Below are 3,233 nucleotides of genomic sequence, written 5' to 3'. Positions count from 1 at the left end.
GAAAGAAAACGAAAGCAGATACAAACTGAGACTTAGAGACCAGCTTTACGTCCATAGTTTGGATTCTTGAAATTGTTAATAGGGCTCTTGTATATTGGATTTTCTTGCTGAAGTAAAAGAAATTGTCAATGTCGAGTAATTCAAGAGAAAAAAAAAAGAAAAGAAATGTAACATTCCCAACTATCACTGAAAAAATCATGCTATATATATAAAGAAAAGGGTTAGTAATTTTCTCTCCCAGCCTAGAATTAATTAATTTTCTTAATTAAAACAAAAAGGCTTCCTAGGACATTTTTAAAAGTATTCTTTAATCAAGCACATGTTGGTGTTGCCTTCTACAGAAGTGTGGTGAAGGGGTTCTTGATTAGTAGACTCCTAAAGTTTCCCTGCAGCCTATGAAAGCCTAGGGACCACAGGCTTGTTTTCCTGTTGACCAAGAGCTGGGAAGATTACAACAAACCAGTACCAGCCACGATTTTGTGACTTCATTGAAATCTCCCAACTAACCCTGCGTGAGTATTTACAAGATCTCCTCAATCAGTGCAAAATTTTCTTCTGCATTTTATACAGAAGTGACTCATCTTTCTAATCACTGTTTTAATAACACGTTGTAAAGTGTGGCAGAACTGCAAAGCTGAACTATTCTGTCACCATCACATTTTCTCTCTGAAATTTTATTTAAACCGAAGTTATTACTCACTTTTCTAACTCCAGACGTACTTCTCTAAGAGGGCTGGTTACAATCTGAAACACTTGAGGCATGTGAACAAAAATCTTCTATTCTTCCTCTCCTATGCAGCTTTTACACACAGAAAAGCCTCTTGACTTACCGTATCCCACTTGGCATTCATCTTCTCCTTTTCAAATTTAGCAAATTCTCTTCTGTCGTGAATGATCATTAGTAGTTTCCAAATCAATAATAATGCAAGTCCAATAAGAACAATTCCAGCAACCACACCAGCTACAATGGGAATGATGTCAGGACCACTGGGGCACTCTGGGGAACAAAGTGAGGGAAACATGGTTTTACAACATGGTAAAGGTAATGCATATCCAGATGCTTTTAACATTTGATTTTGCACTGAAGCCAGTATTCTGAATATTAGATATGCCAATTCTACTTTTCTTTCAAATAGCAAAAGGTTTGAAATATGTACATCCTGTAACTTTCCAGCTTATTTTTATCCTTCTAATTTGTATTCGCAACAGAACAACTCCTGTTCTGATGATGAAGTCTATACACTTTGATTCACCATGTTTACACATGAAGAAAAGGTCAGGCCCCAAAAGCACAGGGCATGTGTGACTTGACCTAGGAGACAGGGCTCAAGGTCCTCCTCTATACTCTGGACTACATTTTTAGAGAATTTAAAACATTCTGAATTGAAGTGGAGCATCTCCCCTATGAGGACAGGCTGAGGAAGTTGGGGCTGCTCAGCCTGGAGAAGAGAAGATTGCATGGAGACCTCACAGCAACTTTTCAATATCTGAACAGGCCTACAAGGAGCTGGAGAGGGACTCTGTGTTAGGAACTGCAATGACAGACAACTAGATTAGATGATCTGTAAGGTCCATTCCAACCCCTAAAATTCTATGGCATTTATTTCTAAGAGTCTGAAGTGATGATCAGCCAAATGGTCAATTCTAAAAACTCACTGAGTAGAATACAGCACTAAAACTTTAAGATGTGCCTTTTATATCAGGTGACCACACACTGCTAATGTACAAAACCAGATTTTTTGCACCATTAGGTGCAAAATCCAGTGATTCAAAATTCCAACCCCTAAAATTCTATGGCATTTATTTCTAAGAGTCTGAAGTGATGATCAGCCAAATGGTCAATTCTAAAAACTCACTGAGTAGAATACAGCACTAAAACTTTAAGATGTGCCTTTTATATCAGGTGACCACACACTGCTAATGTACAAAACCAGATTTTTTGCACCATTAGGTGCAAAATCCAGTGATTCAAACAAACAATACTCTTGGTAAATAAATGATAAATTAGTGATGGAGCTATAGAATTGTTCTTGCTTTTTTTGTATCAGAAGATTGAACTAAGATTAACTATGAGGATTAACTGCACAAAAGGTTTTTAGGATCTAGTACTGAAAGTACCTCAGTAAAGTAAAAGCAAATGCTGCCAGCATGAAACAATTTAAGCAGTTTGCAGCACAGTACACAATCTTGTGTAGACTGCCCCCAAATTATTAAGGAAAAGAAAAAAATTAACAAAACCCCACAGACACTATTATTTATAACTTGCAGCACAACCCTGGTCAAAAAAATTATCAAAATTCATCTAACTAGGACTTGCTAGAGTACAGGTAAAATAAGCCTACAAAGTATGTCAAGTGGAAACAGGAAACATTTTAACAAATATATATATCTGATAGACTTCTTGTTTTAAAAAAACCCCAAAACCTGTTTCTGTCAGCTTAAGGGTTTGAAAAATCTAGGTCTAGGGAGCTTATGTTTTTCTAAAGCCACAACTGTCACTCTGAGCAGGTACTGATTTCTGGATGCATCTAACTCACCCCAATCAACCAAAGCTCAACGAAGGCAAACAGAGGGTGGGCAACATCATGCTCATACCTGGTGTCTCCACCACATGAACATTGGCTTCACCATTTGCATTGACAGAGTATGTGAAGTAGAACCAGCAGTCATCAACATCCTTCTCCTTGCAGTGAGACAAAGGGTCGGGCTGTCCTGGCTGCGGCAGCTTGTCCCGACTTTCCACCCGTGTCATATTGAAATGCATACATTCCTGGGAACAGGTTTCCTTCTTTTCTCCCTTGTCAAAAGCTCTGCACTGAACACAGTCCCTGGGGAAGCACAAACCAGAAGCAAAGCTTTTTAGTACATTCATCAAAGATTTCTAGCATTTAATCTAAAGAAATGTAAAGGAGAAAACATGGCGGGGGAAAAAAAAGCCAAGAAAAACAAACCCTTTGCCATAAAGGTCAGGAAAAAATAAAGCAAGACACAGCTTTTTACCAGTCAGAACATTTATGCACCTTGTGATTAAGGGAAGCACAAACCAGAAGCAAAGCTTTTTAGTACATTCATCAAAGATTTCTAGCATTTAATCTAAAGAAATGTAAAGGAGAAAACATGGCGGGGGAAAAAAAAGCCAAGAAAAACAAACCCTTTGCCATAAAGGTCAGGAAAAAATAAAGCAAGACACAGCTTTTTACCAGTCAGAACATTTATGCACCTTGTGATTAAGC

The 3,233-nt window shown here is 37.9% G+C and overlaps 1 protein-coding gene across 1 annotated transcript in view; it reads right to left on the bottom strand.

Annotated features, from left to right (window-relative positions):
• Positions 1-741: 741 nt before the first annotated feature.
• ITGB1 (integrin, beta 1 (fibronectin receptor, beta polypeptide, antigen CD29 includes MDF2, MSK12)) overlaps positions 742-3,233 on the bottom strand; it is a 15,536-nt gene continuing 13,044 nt past the window's right edge. The window contains exons 13-14 of the mRNA XM_009075249.1: positions 2,596-2,828; positions 742-997 (exon numbers count right to left, since the gene is read on the bottom strand). Of these exons, the coding sequence (XP_009073497.1) occupies positions 792-997; positions 2,596-2,828 (439 nt within the window). The 3' untranslated portion in view covers positions 742-791. The remainder of the gene's footprint in view (positions 998-2,595; positions 2,829-3,233) is intronic.

This window comes from Acanthisitta chloris, unplaced genomic scaffold (assembly GCF_000695815.1).
Source record: "Acanthisitta chloris isolate BGI_N310 unplaced genomic scaffold, ASM69581v1 scaffold7295, whole genome shotgun sequence".
NCBI classification, from domain to species: Eukaryota; Metazoa; Chordata; class Aves; order Passeriformes; family Acanthisittidae; genus Acanthisitta; species Acanthisitta chloris.
Note: the sequence above shows the minus strand (reverse complement) of the source record. Positions and strands in the feature narration are given on the sequence as shown.